Source organism: Salvia hispanica, chromosome 4 (assembly GCF_029641045.1).
Source record: "Salvia hispanica isolate PSC_SH4W2 chromosome 4, Shi_PSC_v1, whole genome shotgun sequence".
NCBI lineage: Eukaryota > Viridiplantae > Streptophyta > Magnoliopsida > Lamiales > Lamiaceae > Salvia > Salvia hispanica.
In genome coordinates this window covers 6,151,234-6,169,750 of record NC_142695.1, presented here as the reverse complement: position 1 = coordinate 6,169,750, position 18,517 = coordinate 6,151,234, and the positions used below count along the sequence as shown (strand labels likewise).

At 34.2% G+C, this 18,517-nt stretch overlaps 2 protein-coding genes across 2 annotated transcripts; one reads left to right on the top strand and one right to left on the bottom strand.

Annotated features, from left to right (window-relative positions):
• Positions 1-9,137: 9,137 nt before the first annotated feature.
• Positions 9,138-13,010, top strand: SFR2 (Glycosyl hydrolase superfamily protein). The gene is made up of 10 exons (XM_048089481.2): positions 9,138-9,444; positions 9,969-10,326; positions 10,475-10,613; positions 10,799-10,965; positions 11,212-11,433; positions 11,505-11,673; positions 11,775-12,008; positions 12,080-12,229; positions 12,304-12,433; positions 12,570-13,010. The coding sequence occupies exons 1-10, from the start codon at positions 9,264-9,266 to the stop codon at positions 12,764-12,766; spliced, it is 1,947 nt and encodes a 648-aa protein (XP_047945438.1). The 5' UTR covers positions 9,138-9,263; the 3' UTR covers positions 12,767-13,010.
• A 693-nt stretch (positions 13,011-13,703) lies between these two features.
• LOC125195887 (Chaperone DnaJ-domain superfamily protein) lies at positions 13,704-18,170 on the bottom strand. The gene is made up of 10 exons (XM_048094162.2): positions 17,940-18,170; positions 16,308-17,214; positions 15,928-16,057; positions 15,384-15,829; positions 15,229-15,309; positions 15,031-15,129; positions 14,673-14,828; positions 14,463-14,549; positions 14,300-14,371; positions 13,704-14,216 (listed from the first exon to the last, which is right to left on the bottom strand). Exons 2-10 carry the CDS (start codon positions 17,121-17,123, stop codon positions 13,908-13,910), a joined length of 2,196 nt encoding a protein of 731 aa, XP_047950119.1. The 5' UTR covers positions 17,124-17,214; positions 17,940-18,170; the 3' UTR covers positions 13,704-13,907.
• Between the last annotated feature and the right edge of the window lie 347 nt (positions 18,171-18,517).

Below are 18,517 nucleotides of genomic sequence, written 5' to 3'. Positions count from 1 at the left end.
TTGATTATTTCAAATACCTCAAATTAAAGAAATTATAAATTCTTCCAAACACATTTCCTTGATTTACCAGCACATTGAAAAATCAAATGTTAACTTTTTCCTTTATAATTATGCGATCATAATCGCTTAATATCAATTTTTAATCGGGGTTAGAGTCACCAAAGAGATAGATAAGATATCATATATTATTGATTTTTTTCAATAAATAAAATAAAATAGAACTATAATTATTCTAGATCAATAGATTAGAAAATAGATATAGTAGATCATTTTTCTGGATATCAAGATATAAAAATATTACTACTATCAATTTGGGAGTAAAATGGAAAATACGCAAAATACGACTTGAAATTAATAACTACGTCCTCTCTAAAAAAATATTTTAAATTATAAATTTCACATAACTTTCTATTTAAATTATTTTCAACAAAAAAGTGTATCTTTTATAAGTAATGTAATGAGATCCTAATCATATATGTTTATATTAAAAGAAAATGGAAAATATTGTACTATTATGTTCATATATTTTTGTAAAGTACTACTAGTATATTTTAACTGATATTGATGATAATGTTTTACATTGCACACGAATATGTTTTGCATTATAACTTGATATATCAAATTATATAGTTATTGTATAAATACAATAAAATTGTTTCTAAAATATGTTATATTTTAATTAATATTTATTGAACAATAGGGGCATTTGAACAATGATTCTCATAAAATATTGAAAATCTGACAGTATTATACTCCTTTCATCCCATAAAAATATGTCAATTGATATGGCACGGGAATTAAGATAAAATTGATAAAGTAAGAGAGACGAACAAAAGAGTTTAAAGTAGTGTTAGTGAATAATGAGACCCACATTATTAGTAGTGTTTGATGGTGATATAAATTGTAAATAAGTTAATGTATAAAGGTAATAAATTGGAATAGTTTTCCAAAAATGGAATACACATATTTTTATGGGACGAGAAAAAACAAATAAAATTAACTTTGAGAGGGGCGCAGGTCCCCTCCCGCTTGTGTCAAATTATGTTGTTAGTGTAAAACTACAATAAAACCTTGCATGTTAATTAATCGGTATTGATATTAGAGAGAGCCAATGTTTTGCGTTGTAAACTGATATGCTCAACTGCACTGAATAATAGTATTATTTTTTAGGTGTAATAATTAAAGATGCTAATATTTAGCCAATAATATCCTTTTTTTAATAAAATTAAAGAAAAAACTGTTTATAATTAAATTGACTATTACATCTAATATATAATTTTATTTTTTACTATTTTTTTAAAGTTACAAATTGATCTTCGACTAAATTTGATGGTGTTTGAAGCAATTTATTATTTATCCAATTGCAAATGAATACACGCGGTAGATGTCATACTTCACAAATTCACGAATTATTTATGCCATATTAAACTTGATGTGCTTATTATGCATTCGTTATTTATTGTGTCATTTTTCATCATGTTAATTTATCATTTTTTTTCCTAGATTCTTCCTCTTTCCCATATATATATGCGTGTAGTTGTCGTATTTATAACGAATTAAATTCTTGCCGTCTCCACCCTCCACTCATTTATTTCATCTCATTTTTTTAATTGAATTTATTTTATCATATTGATGCTACAATTGCTATCCAAATTAGGTTGGAGCATCAAGGCTACAAATGGAATGTGAATGCTAATGATAATTTGTCACGAACCTTCTTGCTTTTAATGCGAAAGCAACCTTTCATAAGGATTTTTTGTCCCTAACACATGTCTATTTATTTATAATATATGATCAAGTAAGTCAAGTAATATTTGTTCCACACATATAATTTAAATTTCGATTCTTAGGATTCGGCAAGACCACAATTTGCACCATTATTTGTAGTAATTTTTTATATGTCAAAACGATACCACCCATGCCAGCCTTCAACAAAATTAATATAATTGGATTCAATCATTTCATTGTTGACTTGATAGAGTTCTAACTAGCCCCTTTTTTTAGATATTAAGTTTTAAAAAAGTACACTAATTTATCTGAGACCAAATATTTTTTCCATGAGGAATGATACAATAGTTGTTTATAGAAAAGGAAAACATTTCTTAATTATACCTATTGTTGGGTTGTTAATTAAATAACATGTACTATTAGTTTGATTTTATATATATAAAAAAAAAAAAAAATCAAATGGACCTCATCTTTAGCCCATTTTTGGTGTCCCACGCTCATTTTCATATTTTTTTTGTTTTTTATTTATTCAATCTCTTGTTATTAATATGAGGTTCATTAATTTCATCAGGGCTTATATCCATTTTTTTAATTCAATTTGTTATTTTTAATTAATAATTGATTATTAGGATTGATTATTCAGAAATATAATCTTTTAAAACCTTAATTTTGTATAGTAGTAATTAGCAAATGTTAAAATTAATCTTTTTACTGACTAGAAAAAAAGTAGTAGTATGTGGCAGTATAAAACTTGTGGGACAGAAGACCTAACCTCAAAATATCAAGCTCCAATTGTCTCCATGGATAATAAGAGTTTTATATAATCTCATTTTGCGTCTCTCTCAGCATTCATAAATAAAATAACTATAGGAAATTTAAAATTTAAATTTCAAGTACACAAAACAAAACTTAACAATGCTCATGAGTGAGAGAGATAGAGAGAGACAAGTGAGCAATACCTTCACCTTGAAATATTTATCTAGTAGGAAAGTGTGACTTTCAATCCAATGACCAAACAACATCAAAAACCTAAAAGCAAGTATATTTCATGAGTGTGAGACCTCAATTTAGTAATTGCGAAAGCATAACATTTTCCTATCATGCTTCACCCTCTCAATGATCAATTCATTTTTTTGGCATGGATTGTGACATTTTACTCATTTATGCATATTGAGAGGGCAAGAGCATCAAATTTTTGATTTCAATGTCTATGCTATAAGGACAATTGATCATAACAAACAAGATTGTGTGTATCATGACTTGTCTTTTTGTTCTTTTTGTTAGGTTTCAACATGATGATAGAAATTTCATTTCAAGACAAAACTTTGCCCCAAATAAATACTCCATAATTTCTTGTGACTAAGTAATGAGCTCAATTGGTAATTTCAACAAACAGCTTCCCAAGCTTTGAATTAGCCTATTAATGGTGTGTGTGTGGTCCTCTCTACATATTTAAGGTGGATATATAATTATTGTATATAAAATACGGTTCACTTATGTAGTTCACTAAATAATGGCAACTAGTGGCTCTGAAATAAAAAAATAAAAAAAAATCAATAGCAAGTGATATTTATACTATGTAAACATATTGCTTGCATTACAGCATAATACTCTTGTGGTTTTGTATTTGTTATAAAAATGAAAATTTGAGTGTTAAAATTAAACAAATTGAAAGGTTGTACCATAATTGTAGCATTTGAAGCAAATTACAAATTCAAACTAAGCCTTATCTATTTACAAATTGCTATTCTTAGAATGTTCTCATAACTTTATTTGAGAGAGATTACTCCCCCAATAAAAGTATCAACACAATGTTTGTGTCGACAAAATTATCAACACATCACCATGGTTCCATATTATACCACAAGGTTTACTATATAAGAATAAGTTTTGATTATTCAAAGTTAAAATTAGCACAAATTCGAATTTAAACATTTATGTAACTAAATTATCATTTTTGATTGCGCATAAGTGAACCCAACCATATCAATTATTGTGACACCCCTAACCCCTCAACATTTATATTTGTAATAATAGAATTGTGACACTCCCAACTGCGCTGCCCGCAGAGGCAACCCAGTTAGCAACAGAGGGGCAGATCTTGCTGCAATAATAATAGAAGTGTTTATGATTTGGCTATTGGCATATTTTGACAATATTCTACTAATCGATCATTTCGTATACAAATAACTGGATATATACATTATAACATGATACGAAATGTTTTACTCCCTTCATCCTATTTTAAGAGGTTCACATTTCTTTTTAAATTTCTTTTCATATTTAGAATAAAAACAATTTTCACACCCTTCTCCGTATTTCAAGATATTCACATTTCTTACTCCATATTAAAATACTTAACTAAGTTTTTCGTTATACTTTTATATCATCAACATTCCACTTAAAATCTTGCATCATTCAAAAAATGAATCATCTTAAACGGGATAAATAAAAGAGCATTTATTATATGACTACTTACTTTTATTCGTGTTTATTTATTATAAATATATACACGTAGAGAAACTCACATCGCCACCAATTATTAGCTCTTGATCCGCAAGTGTCGCTGGCCCCCTAAAACAACTTACAATTTTGTGTACAAAAAGCATATGCATTTAAAATGTTGCTAGTAGTATTAAATGTTTGAATCAAAAACAACACGAAAACCCAATAAATTAGTTGCCCAAAAAATTGAAATATTCTGTAATAGTAAATGCAAAAGAAAAGTGAAGGTTGGATTATCCTGAACTGTCAAAAAAGTTGGGAAGGGGGGCTGACATGAAATTTGTGAAAAATTGAATGGTTCCAAAAATGGTGATTGAGATATATTGATGAGAGAATTTAAAACATGAAATTTTGAAAGGAGAAGAGAGGGCCAGATGAGTCAGAAAAAATAATAAATGCCCAATTGATGGAATTTTGGATGAAAAGAATTTATTCTGAAAATGATGGATCAGTGCAGTTGACACTTATTGGATGAACAGTATCTTTCAACCACAGAATTTTCTGAGCCCAAGTAATCATTATAACTTATAACTCACTCTCTACTCTCTTCTTCATTTCACAGGACCACTCTACTACTATATAATTAATGAATTCTTGCTTACACATTTTACTAGGTTTTTGGTTTGACTATCATTTTTTGGGCTAATTGTTCAAATTTTTACCAACAATGCTTCAGTTTTATATTCAGTCAAGATTATTTATTACTCTATTGCATAGCAATGTAGATGTATGTTCAATTTTGCTATATAATTCAACAGTTTGTTTGTTTCTTTGAGATTTCTAGTGAGAGTAGTAAAAATCTTTGAAATTAGATCACTGTTGCTTAACTTTGTACAAATTTCTCAGTAGTAACACTTTTTGACAGCCTTTGGAATATATTTTCATGTCTTTCACAAAAGCACAGAGTCATACTACTATTTCAAATATTCTATGCATTGCTTTGATGAAAATGTCATACTACTAAGGAAAGTAATGTTCCAATCCATGCCTAATCAAGCCAGTTTTGATTTTATAGTACAGAGTGATAGTATAATGTTTAATTTATGAAATTAAATGATAAATGATTAGTTAATTATCTTATTAATTAATGAGTCTTCATAATCAAGTAAGTAGTACTATATGAGAGGCTTTGTTGTTAAATGTAGTAATTATATGCATAAGTGATGAGTTGTATAGACAAAGAAGGCTCACACATGCTCGTTGCCTCACCCAGGCCGAGGTCGTATCCGTGAGTTAGTGTCGTGCGTCTTGGGCCTAGATTTGGATCTTGATAATTTATCTTTGAGCTCTCAATTATACATGTCTGGCTCAATATATGTTTTGCGCGATCATACAAGGCCATCCAGGTACATCTCGAGTGACATTGACCTGAACACATGTCCAAGTGAGTCTTGCTTTCAGAAGTTAGTCGATATTGTTAGTAATCCCACGTAGTTACACCAATCTTGATGAAGCGACATGAATGAGCTGATTATTTAAACTAGTAACTCCTGCGACATTTAAATCTGCAAGAATATTCAACATTGATTCTAACAAGCTCCTCTTGCAGTGGGCTTACCTTATATATGCGGAGCATTAATCTTTGCATTAACACACCTTTTGCATCTAAAAGAGCTCTGCATCCACATTATTGTCGAAGATCTGTCATTGCATCTTCTATTTTGTCGGGACTCGTACTAAGTGCGATATTGCTATATATATACAAGACAAAATACTTTTATTTTTTAGTCGACTCGTCTAAACCGAGAGCCCTATTGGAACGTATCTCGACTCTATTGTTTAATTGAGTTTTATAATTATGTATTTTTTGAATTTCAAGAATTTTTTTTTTTTATCCCTTACTATTATGTTTTTGAGTTTTATTACTCCGAGTAAGTTTATGTATTCAGATTCCTACAAGTAATTTAGACATGTAGCTGATAATGAGGTCTTCAAACGCTTTGATCTTACATTTAATATTTTGGGGAGTTGTGAGTAATGGTTTGTTGACAAAAAAGAAGCATCACAACAGTAGAATGACTGTGTAAATCAGTTTTATTTAAAATGAAATAATTAAATAAATATTAAAAGATGGAGAGGAAAAAGAAAATTGACTTGGGCTATGCATAGTCACTAAAAATAATCGATGGCCTCATTTAAATAGAATATTTAGCCTGCCCAAATTGACCCATTACCTAGTTGGGCTTTAATTCAGCCAATATTTCAATCATTAGCCTAAGTAGAAGACGTACAACAGTTGGGACCTAACAATCTCATCAATAGCCTAATTATTGAGCTATTTCTGCATGTCAAGAGATAATTTATATAGAAAGTAAATATAAACAAATTTTTATTAAATAGAGATCAAATATGATATACTCCCTCCATCCCATTAAATATGTAATATTTGAGAATCGGCACAGGTTCTTATGTAGTGTTGTTTGGTAAGTTAAAGAAGAGAGAGTAAAATAAGAGAGATGAAAAAGTAGAGATAGAGATGTTTCCATTTTAGGAAACGTTTCATTTTTAAGGGGACAAACTAAAAAGGAAAACGTTTCATTTCTATGGGACGGAGGGAGTAGTTTTACCATAAATCTCTTCAATTCTTCACGTATAAATTCATCTCAATTTTATATTTTCAATTGTTATTATGTTTTTGTGTTTGCAGTTTGCCATTTCTTGTGTTTTTATAAATTTTGTGATAAGAAACTAATTACCTTCATTACTAATAATTGAGTATGGAATTGAGAGGGAAAAAAAATTAATAACATATAAAAAAAATTAGTTGTTGGATGATTTATTTGGTCTAATGTTAATTGTTAAACATAATCTTAAAACCTCAATTCTCAAACAAGTATTTATGTTTATAATCCCTTTTCCAAATTTTACTAGTAGTACTTTTTAGTCTTAAATTTTTTAATTATGGGTTCTTCAAATTCGGCAGGAAAAATAATGTTAATGTTGATACAGTTTCAATATCATTTGATTTATTTCTCATTTAAGTTGGTAAATTTATTTTTTGTTAGTATTTTACAATGAAATCAAGATAGATTCAAAGGCCATCCACAATGGGGCGAACGATGCGACGGACGATGCATCGTCCGCCCCTTAGTCCGCCATTGCAACACCTCGCCCTAAGCCCACTCCTTAGTCTGCGGACTATGCACACATTTTTGCATAGTCCGGCCTATAGGCCGCCCCATTGCAGGGGTGGCGGACTATAGGCCAGACTATGCACACATTTTTCATTTTTTTTTTGTATTTTCTTCTATATATATCACCAATTTTTTTTACTTCATTTCACACCTTTCACTCTACTCTCTTCCCCATCTCAATTTCTCTCTAAATTCAATAATGAATTGTGACGATTTCCATATTTGCAAGCATAAAATATAAAAAATAAATAATGACAATAGGATATGCCTTTAATTTGTGGTGTTTTTACATTTTTATTCTTGCTAATTGATATATTTGCAAACATAAAAAATAGGATTAATGAATTTTTGTAGTGTTTAAATATTCAAATAATAAATAAAATGCTTAGGGTGAGGCTTAGAGCGGGCTATAATCCGCCCCATTGCAGGTGGAAGGGGTGGAGGATAAAATGCTGATGTGACGATGTATAGGGCGGGGCTTAGGGGTCGTATAGTCTGCCCCATTGTGGATGCCCTGAAAACACAAAATTTCAGTGAACTAAGCTATGGAAAATCTCGATGATGTGGCAAACTATGAGAAGTCCTAATGATATGACAGGATATGTTTTTTGCTAGTCCTAGTGCTAGTCTATTGGCTAGTCCGAGCTATTGCATATAGACGGTGGCGTATCCACTAAGGAGCAAGGGGGTACAACTGTACCCCCAAAATGAAATATTAGCATTATATATTGAATAAATAACATGTTAGTTCTTTAGTCCAGTGGTAGAATCTTCCTCTGCCAAATTAGTAGCCCAGGTTCGTTCCCCATTCTGCTCGATTTTCAGTCCCTTTTTCTTGTTATTTAGTTTCTTCATTTTTTATGTACTTTTCTCTTTCAATTTTAAGTCTTTTTATGTATTTTAGCAATCTACTATAAGATTATGCATTTATTTTATTTCTTTTCAAATTAGTTAACTCTCTTGAAAGTAGTATTTTAATTATTTTTAGTGAATTTCATTATCTCTTCTAATGCGTCTTATTTTGTACATATATTTCTATTTTAAATTTATTTTATACATTTTACGCATTTATATTTAAAACAATTTCTTATCTTATAAAGCATTATGCATTTAGTTATTTTCTAATGAATTTTAATATTAACTTTTTGTTTTAATTTATTCTATTGTATTTTATTTTTTTATTTTCTATTTTTTTGTAAATAATTGAAACATTGCTCAAATAGCCAAATGATGATTTATTGGTAAAATAACCCACAAAAAAGATAAATTATTAAAAAGATAACACAATTTATATTATAGATAAAACAATTTATCTATATTTTAGCCAAATGATGATTTTTATATTATAGATAAAACAATTTATCTATAATATAAAAATCTAAGAACCTTTATTTTGAATAATGCATGTCATTTAAGTAGTAGTAACACTAATTTAAAAACAATTCACATCTATATACAAAGTATAATCTTAATTGAAAAGAAAAATAAAAATTTTGATTGAGAAAACAAATTAAAAAGAAGAAAAAGCATCGGATATTGAAGATTTAAATCGCTACAATTATTTATCGTACCCCAAACTGAAATTTCTGGATACGCCACTGCAGATAGATGCTCTGAATCAATAACAAAAGTCAAACAAAATCTATTTCTATGCTAAAACGCTTAGAAAGACTCTTAAAAACCATTAGTTTCCCTTTTCTTTTGCCATAAGTAAGAATCTAATTTGAATTTATAAACTTAAAAACGTAATAGTTTCACGAGTTATACCACAAGCATTGTTTCTTGTACCTTTGTCATATTCTAGAGTTCCACATCATCTGCGTGCCACGTGGCCGCTCTGGGCACCTCAAAATGTTGCCCAGCTAATCCGACCACGCACGACAACCATTCGATGAAATGACGCTGACGACATTCTTCTTCACGGCGACGAAACTCGCCGGAGTTTTGGTCTCCGTCACCGTCGCCGCCAACGCACTCTCCTTCTCGCGCTTTAAAAGGAAGAATTTAACGCCGTTCAAGTCGCCAATCGATGAGTCTGCCGATATTCTTGCTGAATTTAACATAAATCCTACTTCAGGTATGTATGTGGTTGTCTTCATCTTCTACGTTTTCGATTTTTTTCCCCTTTAAAAATAAATAAGTTCATTTATGCTTTAGTAAAAATGAGTGATGTTAACTTATATTATGGGGACAACGAGATAATGCAAGGATAAATGATCTTTATTAGGTGAATTGGTGATTTCTTGAGGGTTTTGTTAACATAGTAGTAAAAATTAAACTAATTTCATTTTAAACTTGGTTGATTGAGTGAGCTTATTTGTAATATATAGTAGTATTTGGAATTTGTAGGGATTGGAGTTGTGAAATTCATGTATTTGATGTGTGTGTGTGTGTGAGAGAGAGAGAGAGATAGAGAGAGAGAGAATTTGGCAAGAAAATCAAGTGTATTTACTTGTGTAAAATCATGAAAAGGGGCCAGAGTTTATGTAAAAATGTGTTTGTGTTGGTACTAATTAGAGAGGGAAATGCAATTGATCATTCTTGTAGTGTGAATTGATCAGCATTCATTTCATTTGAGAAAAAGCTGTTCTCTTTCTGCAGAAGGGGAAAAGGGGTTCTTTTTCGGATTAGCTACGGCACCTGCACATGTTGAGGACAGGCTCAACGATGCTTGGCTTCAGTTTGCAGAAGAAACTCCATGTGATCAACCAGAGTCGAAAAAGGGCAGTGAACCAGCTGATGCGATCATGGGATCGTCTGCGGGAGACGGTGGTGCTCAGCAGGCAACCCTTTCCAGAGAGGCAAGTAAGAGCATGAAGCGAAAAAAGCAACTCAGGATAGCAATGGAAGCAAAAATCCGAGGATTCGAGAAGTATGAAGAAGAAGAAGAAATTCAAGAACCTGCCTCGAGTGAAGAATGTCATCATACTGTTGCAGCTTGGCATAATGTTCCACACCCGTAAGAGCGATATACATTTCACCCAACGTTTAGGTGTATTATAAGAGTTCAATCCTTCTCCAATGATGTTTCATATGGATGAGAATCTTCTACATTTTATAATGATCGAGATTTTGTAAATTAATGTGTAATCTTAACAACATTTCAGGGAGGAGAGGTTGAGATTTTGGTCCGATCCTGATACGGAGCTAAAACTGGCTAAAGATACGGGAGTTCAAGTTTTCCGAATGGGAATAGATTGGACGAGGATCATGCCTGAGGAGCCGGTGAATGGCACTACATCGACTGTAAGTGTGCTTTCTTGAATTAGTGGATTACGAATGGTAACATTTAGGATAGCGTAAGGCGATAAAATGGATGTGTGATACTTTCATACATATTGCAAAATGTGTGTAAATATAGTGACTTGGTAAATTAAGATTTGATTACATTGTGGTACATATCAATGATTGATCCATCAATTTTTTGTTAGACCAACTTTGCAGCATTAGAGCGATATAAATGGATCATCAACAGAGTTCATTCATATGGGATGAAAGTCATGTTGACATTGTTCCATCATTCCTTGCCTCCGTGGGCAGCGGAGTACGGAGGGTGGAAGCTCGAGAAAACTGTGGATTATTTTTTAGAATTTACAAGGTGCTTCTGGTTGCATCTTCGTCCTTTTTGTTTAATTCTTCAACACATCTTTAAACCTAAGCAAACAAATATTGACGTTGCCTGTCAGAACCTTAGTTTAAGCATAATATTTTAGGCTTCTATTGCATAAATCTTCATTCTTGATTGAGATTCTTGTATTTCGATGAGTTTATTTGCTCGATAGAGTTAAGATCGTGCATTTACATCTTGTGTTAAGGACTCATCCGTGTCTCTTCTATTTTACAGGATTGTTGTTGATTCTTTGTCGGATCTGGTTGACTACTGGGTGACATTTAACGAACCACATGTGTTTTGTATGCTTACATACTGTGCTGGCTCTTGGCCTGGTGGTAATCCCGACATGCTCGAGGCTGCCACTTCTGCGCTGCCTACTGGCGTTTTCAACGTAGCCATGAATTGGATTGCAGTAGCGCACTCGAAGGCCTATGATTATATCCACGAGAAAAGGTTTAGATCTCAATGATCTTCTTAACTCTATTCATGGATTGGTTATTGATTATATTTGTTCTCTGCATCAGTGTTAGCTCGACTGCTATTGTTGGAGTAGCGCACCATGTCTCGTTTATGCGGCCTTATGGGCTATTTGACATTGCTGCTGTTTCGGTTGCCAATTCATTAACCATGTTTCCGTTTATGGATAGCATTTCCGACAAAATGGATTACATTGGGATAAACTACTATGGGCAGGTAGATATGATCAAAATACGGTTTAATATTGCTGTCATAATCCTAATTCTTTTGATAATAGGGTTAATTATTGTTTACGGCTTGATCTTTGGTTTGAGCAGGAAGTTGTTGCCAGTGCTGGACTAAAACTGGTGGAAACGGACGAATATAGTGAATCAGGACGCGGTGTGTACCCCGATGGGCTATTTCGCGTGCTACTGCATTTCCACGAGAGATACAAACATCTAGGCTTACCGTTCATCATATCAGAAAACGGTGTTTCCGATGGCACTGATCTGATCAGACGCCCGTACATGCTCGAGCATCTCTTGGCAACTTATGCCGCAATGCTAATGGTTCGTCCCGCAAATTCTTGATTCGTAGGTTGAAAAGCTTAACATGTGGGTAACGTGTGACATTCGTTTAGGGTGTGCCGGTTCTTGGCTACTTGTTCTGGACCATATCCGACAACTGGGAATGGGCTGACGGGTATGGCCCCAAGTTCGGATTGGTTGCTGTGGACCGGAAGAACAATCTTGCGCGGATTCCACGCCCGTCTTATCATCTGTTTTCGAAGGTAAGAAGCATTATTCGTTCGCTTGTAATTGTTAGGAAAGGAGTCGAGACTTTGCTTCATTTCTTCATTCGCAGGTTGTGAAGTCAGGCGTGGTAACACGACTGGATAGAGCACGAGCGTGGAACGAACTTCAAATGGCCGCTAGAGAGGGGAAAACGAGGCCGTTTTACCGGGCGGTCAACAAACATGGCCTCATGTATGCTGGTAATACTATACCTCTCTCTATAGGTGGCTCAAGCCCTAGACCTATTGGTTGGAGGGGAATTATCTTACCAACTGAGTTGTTTTTCATCGTTACTCTTTCTATAATCTCGAGTGCTTACTGTTCTCCTCTATGTAGGAGGTCTTGACAAACCAATATTCCGGCCGTTCATCAAAAGGGACTGGCGGTTCGGGCACTATGAGGTTGAAGGCTTACAGGATCCTCTAAGCCGTTTCTCACGCTACATGCTCCGGCCTTTCCCCCTTGTGAAGAAAGCAAGACGTCGTGCAGAGCTCGATGATTTGGTTGTCGAGCCACTCACCGTAGAGGCATAAGCCCAGCAGATAGGTCGATCTCATGATTGAAAGATAATCTCGTTGCTTGGCAATGGAGATCAATGTGGAAGCTTTAATGGAGCTCAAGTTATTGAAATATGATTGATGAACGCAGCTCAAGTCATATTGTGAGCCAATAAATTGAGTATTTATGTAAATATTTGACTGTGAAAATATAGTTTATATACAGTTAGGCATTAGTACCTGAATTATACTACTGATTTAGTGAATGTTTATAATTTAACATCAGACTTAATTTAGTCAAAAATTAAATAATTACTCACTTGAAAATTTAAATAAAGGTTTTCGTTATGATTTTCTTAGGAATATCTTAGCCTATGAAATTAAATTGTAGTATTTCATAGTAGTACATTATAATTTTGGCTAGAGAAATTATACCTTAATTGCTTAGGAGATATTCCAGGCACAAGAAAATAATATTTTCTATTATGTATACTTGATTATAAAATCACAATTCAACATCCATATTCTTTTAGTTTTAGTTAAATAAATTATAGAATGGTTTTATGAAGATTTTATCATCACAATCATTAACCCTTATTTTCTCCTTGGGAGGCATATAGTTGGTCCAAAATATAAGTCATGAATTTGAATATTGCTAAATATTTCAGATAACGTTACATAAATAACACTAATAAAAGATATCTGAACTGGTACTAAGGAAAAAAAGATTAACATCTGGTAAGTAATTTTTATCAAGACTTTTTTTTTTTTTTTTATCAAATTACTCATATAGTATGTAACAATTTTATCATTAAACTAAAAAAAAGGCAAATTTCTATTTTTAAATGAATTTACATCCAAAGATATTGGACTCTCGAAGTAAATGTAGATCAACCGTTTCATAATGGAGTATAGCAAAATTTTCTTAACATAAAACTACAAATTTTTTAGAAAAATTCTCAAGGCACAAGCAAAATTTTAAGCCACTGCCTATGGCTATAAAAGTTCATTTCAATGCCCATTTCTTTTTTCAAGAAATTTTGATGGGCATTCATGGAGAAATATGCTGTACAATCGATTGCACCGTATACACTCATCTCTCTCCAGTATATAATTAACACTACTTAACACAAGGAAAAAAAACAAGAAAAAGATAAGATAAACACCCATTGTTTGCTCACCATGCCTTCTTCCCCTTTTTCTTTTTCTTGCTGCTGCTATTGGTGCCGCCGCTGCCACTCTTGGAATTTGACCCGGAAGGGCTCTCCGATGTGGTGCCACCGAAATTCTCAAACATCCCACTCTGCATTGCGTTCTGCAACCACTCGAAGAATTCCTCCTCTGACATCGTCTCTTCCATGTTGGGCGCTGGCATCCCGCCCCGTTGCCCGGGGGCTGTCCCTTTTGCTGCTTGGGCGTTCTTGGAGACCACGCTGGTGTTCACATGGAAGCTCGGTTTGTGGGTGTTAACGGGACACCTCATTCCCTGCCAAAATTGATAGAAAGAGGTGTAAATCTCAGAGGCTTCAAATGGATCACCATTTTAGCAAGGGAAAACCGAGGCTCTACCTGACAAATGTACCATTCTGTTGCATCATATACCTTGCCACCAGCACAAACATACGCAGACGGGGTTTCGACCTAAACAAATTATTCAGGAAGGTCATCAGTACCAGTATTTGAACAAGGCCACGGTGGCTCGTTATCTTCCCATGGTTTTTAGTGCACTAACCTGCTGCAGCAAGCCAAAGAAGAAGGGTTGTGAGGATTGCTCGACCCACCCATCCCCATCTTTTGCCAGATGAAAATCTTTGCATTCCTTCAATATATCAGAAATAGCATCCAACTCAATATGAGCTCAATTCTTGGTAAATTCAAATAATAAGACAGATTTAGCTAAAAGCGGAATCCATTAGGTTTGGGTAGAGGGGAGGAGAGTTACCTGACACCATCTGGCTTTAACTTTAGGTTTGTTGGTAAAAACCCAATGATGGAAATGGCCACACTTTCTGCAAGCAATTTGTCGAGACTCTCTGAGTGGGTCATCTCCATTTTCTGGGCGACCAAACCTGGACTTAAACGAGCCATGACCTTGGTTCTGAGAAAAGGATAAATCAAGATTAAGCCAGGGATCAAATGAAGTGTCCCGGTTTGTGAAAATGAAAATCGCAAATGCATCCAGCACAGAAACAGAGCTGAGCTTATTATAAAGTAAAGCAGGGTAGGCCTTAAACTAAGCAGAGGCAGACTATTTTAACTTAGAAAGTTTAGTAGAAAAAAAAAGAGACATAGGTTTGAACCTGAGGAGACGTATTCTGGAATTTACGGAAATAATTCAATAGCTCTTCCCTTCTCAACTCATCATCATAGTCTTTTCTCTTGAAAGAGTCTAGTAAAACCTGTGGATCCCGTCTCAAGTTCCATCAATTGCGATTTAAACTTTCAAACATGTATAACGTTTAAATGAAAGAGAGAGAGAGAGGGAGGGGTGGAGGGACCTCATAAGCATTCTGAAGTTTCTTGAAAGCTTCGGCAGCTTTCTCGTCGCCCATATTTTTATCAGGGTGGACAAGCATTGCCTGAAAAAGAACAACAGTTATCGACTGGATAAGCGCTCTTTTAACCACCAATATAAAGTTATGAAGACATTGACCTTCTTCCTGTACTCCCTCTTAATAACTGATGCATCAATATTTTCAAATCGAGACAAGCCCAAGGCAGCATAATGATCTGCACAATTCAACAACCGGACAACTTCATCTTCGGACGTCATTTCAGAATCAGACCCACTAGTTGAAGGCATTCCCGGGGTACAATCAGCCCGGTGACCACCAGAACCGTTCTCAGTTGGTACAGATTCATTAGGATGAAAAGGCGTTTGGCCTTGAAATCCAGTTGTTTGTTCTGGATTGCTATGTGGCGTTCCTTGCTCAGTAATGATATTCCTCAGGAAAAACAGCAGAGCGTCACTTGATATAAATGATAAGTTCAACCCCAAAACTAAACCTAACCACCCAACGTAATTCCAGGCACAATACATGGAATACACACTAGTGATGAAGAGAGCAAGACGATCATGAGCTGTCATGAATGCCAGTCCTGAAATTCGGCAAGTCTCAGTATTAGTTTTACTCAAAATGAAAATTCGACACAAAGATAGCAACGCTCTTAATTTTTTTGTGTATTAAGAGACTCACCTCCAAGAAATATAATGAGCCCTGTAGTCCAAAAGCTGCCGTAAAACCATAGAAAGATTATTCCAATGAGGCCAGACATTACTATTGCAAGTGTGAAGCCAAGAAATAGTCCGACTGCAGCAGTTACTACCTACATTACCCGGGATGTGCAGAGAAAAAAATATATAAATAAAGCATAACACAATCACACAAAAATACAGCTTGGATATTATACTCTTGACACCAAATTGTCCTGCTAATGGTAAGTAGTATAAAATGAAACGAAGCTACATAGAAAGGATCTCACAAACACCGAGTGAAGATGGAACACATGCCATCAATAACATCACAAGGTATTATGATATGAACGAAACCCTTTACCGAAGATGTAAATGACATACCATGGTAAGTAGAAACTTGCCAATGCCAGCCATGGCAACCACTGAAAGAACACTACACCATAGTATCAAGAAAAACGACGTTGTTCCCATGCGCAGAAAAGAATCCATGCCCCTCACAGTGCAGTCCAACCAAACCATAAAGAGAAGAAGCATTATACTCCCTATATGCCTAATCCATCTGAATACAATAGGTTTTGCATGCTGAATCTTCGTCCTGACGTGATCACGGCCATTTAATATGTCGGACTTTAGAGTGGCAAAGGTAGGCTTGTACCTCTCTACCCAATTGGCAGATGACCGTGCCACTGAAAGTGCTGCAGTCCTTATGAATTTAAAAACTGCCGTTTCAGGGTACTCCACATTTCCCAGCCCTTCTTCTCTACCAAGGCCACTCACCGAATCATCAAAACCATTAACATTATTGAAATCATTATGGGGCATGTCACTTCCATCTCCTACATTTGAAGCTTCAGCTGTAAAAGTACCATTCTTTTCCACTTCAATATTAACATTAGACGATACTGCAGGTCCGGTAACAGTCTCATCTGAACTTTTTTTATCTTTACATTGAGACTTCCTAGATTTTTTCTTAGAATTCTTCCCATCTTGAGCACGATCCACATCATTAGTGTTCTTTGTGAAATGCTCGGAATGGGTACCATTAGGAAGTTCCTTGCCCAACTTCATCTCTTCTTTGTTTGTGCTCCCTCCATCCTTAGTGGCTAAAGGTGAAGTGGCAGGATCCAAAACTTCAGCTTTACGGTTTCTTGGACGCTGATCCAAACCATTCTTTTGTTGTTTTTCCTTTCTAGCCATCACCAATGTAATGGTTATAGGCTATAGCTTTTGTGTGATATGACACTCGAGTCAAATTAAGCTCATTGCAAAATGGAATTCGGATGAAAATCTGTGACAAGATAAATATGGAAAATTAAATTATAGCAGTACTAGCATTGATAGGTAAATATAATGGAAACAAAAGAAGCTGGAAAGGTAGGTAAACTGTTAATTTAAGGAAATATTAATTGTCCACAAAAAAATGGGGTCATAAATGGTCAACCAAAGGTGCACAACCGGATTCTTTCGAAAAAAGGTTGAGGCAGGAATTACAACAACATCAACATCACCTGATTCTTTTGATGAAGCCTCACATCTCAATTGACACGAAAAAGTGCTATCAACGGATTCAATTGTCCTAAACGAGAATCAATTGTCGCCTAATTATCTAAACTAACATCAAGAACAAGGTTCTAGTTACTTAAAACTGCAAGTGATAGACTTAAAAAACATAACAATAATAGCTAATGTGAGATATCTGGAAAATCAATCACAGCCATACATTAACCATCTTTAACTGAAAATATATCCCCAGCAATTTCAGAAAACCAATGTGTCAATAATGCTCAAAAAAATCACATACAGTAAATTTCACAAACAAATGAAACCTTTATCAAATTCACACATCTCAAAAGCCCCAATTTTATTCCTGGCATTTTCCCTAACCCTATATTCAAATTCCCCACCCCCGAAATCCCCAATCCTAAATTGTCAAAATTACAATTGAATAACGCCTAAATACCGAATTGAAAAGCTTAAAATCAACAGAAATATAAAAATTCAACAGAAACTTACCAGCAGAAGAGAGGTTCCGAAAACAAAAGCTGCAAAACAAGAGGGGAAAGCCTAATTGAAAAACGAAACAAAAACGCAGCGAGAGAAATGAAGAGGCGCAACGCAGTGTGTATATCTATTTCTCTCCTCTCTCTGTGATTCTCTTCTTCTCGCTCTAGGTGGAGCCCAGAGAAAACAAGAGCAGTCAGCAAATCAAAGAGCCAAACTCAGTTTGTTTCAAAGTAGTGAAACCAAACCCACTGTACATTTTCTTTATTGTCTTTATTTATGTTTTGCCCCACTCAACTTCCTCTAACTACGATCTCACCCCATTTTAAATTTACAAATTCACCTTTTTATCTTATACTAAAATTATTTAGTACTTACTACTAATATTTTCGACCTATGAAAAAATGTTTTACTAACTAAATTGAGATTAACACAAAAAAATGGATAAAAACTTGGGTGCCCGAACTTATGAACCCATTTGTTTGCCCGAACCCAACCCAAATTCGATCAAAATCGAACCTGAAACCATTTCATGACCTATTTTATAAAAGTAACATTTATTATAAATAAAAGTAAAATTTGTGATTAAT